The 667-nt window shown below is 53.4% G+C and overlaps 1 protein-coding gene across 1 annotated transcript; it reads right to left on the bottom strand.

Annotated features, from left to right (window-relative positions):
• Positions 1-2: 2 nt before the first annotated feature.
• On the bottom strand, positions 3-644 carry LOC124892217 (glycine-rich protein DOT1-like; the record flags this gene model as incomplete). Its single annotated transcript, XM_047403590.1, has 3 exons — positions 3-98; positions 210-287; positions 384-644. Coding segments are annotated over 3 exons (435 nt in total), but the record flags the coding sequence as incomplete, so codon positions are not given.
• Positions 645-667: the final 23 nt, after the last annotated feature.

The raw sequence follows: 667 nt of genomic DNA, 5'->3' as shown, positions 1-667 counted from the left end.
ACCACCACCATCATCACCACCATCACCTTCACCACCACCTCCACAAGTATCACCACCAGCATCATCACCTCCACCACCACCATCACCACCACCATCACCTCTACAACTACCATCACCAGCATCACCACCACCACCACCACCATCACCACCATTACCTTCACCACCACCTCCACAAGCAACACCATCACCACCATCACCTCCACCACCACCATCACCACCACCACCATCACCTCTATGACTACCATCACCAGCATCACCACCACCATCACCACCATCACCATCACCATCTTCACCAGCATCACCACCACCACCATCATCACCACCATCACCTTCACCACCACCTCCACAAGTATCACCACCACCATCATCACCTCCACCACCACCATCACCACCACCACCATCACCTCTATGACTACCATCACCAGCATTACCACCACCACCAAACCACAGAACCATCACACTACCAGCATCACCACCACCATGACCATCACCTCCATCACCAGCATCATCATCACCAGCATCACCATCACCATCACCTCCATCACCACTTCCATCAGGATCACCATAACCACCATCACCTCTACCACCACTATCACCATCATCACTACAACCATCCTCTTCACTATCACCACCACCAGCATCACCTCCACCACCACCACGACCACCA

The sequence above is a fragment of the Capsicum annuum genome, unplaced genomic scaffold (genome assembly GCF_002878395.1).
Source record: "Capsicum annuum cultivar UCD-10X-F1 unplaced genomic scaffold, UCD10Xv1.1 ctg44852, whole genome shotgun sequence".
NCBI classification, from domain to species: Eukaryota; Viridiplantae; Streptophyta; class Magnoliopsida; order Solanales; family Solanaceae; genus Capsicum; species Capsicum annuum.
This window is presented reverse-complemented; position numbering and strand designations above follow the sequence as displayed.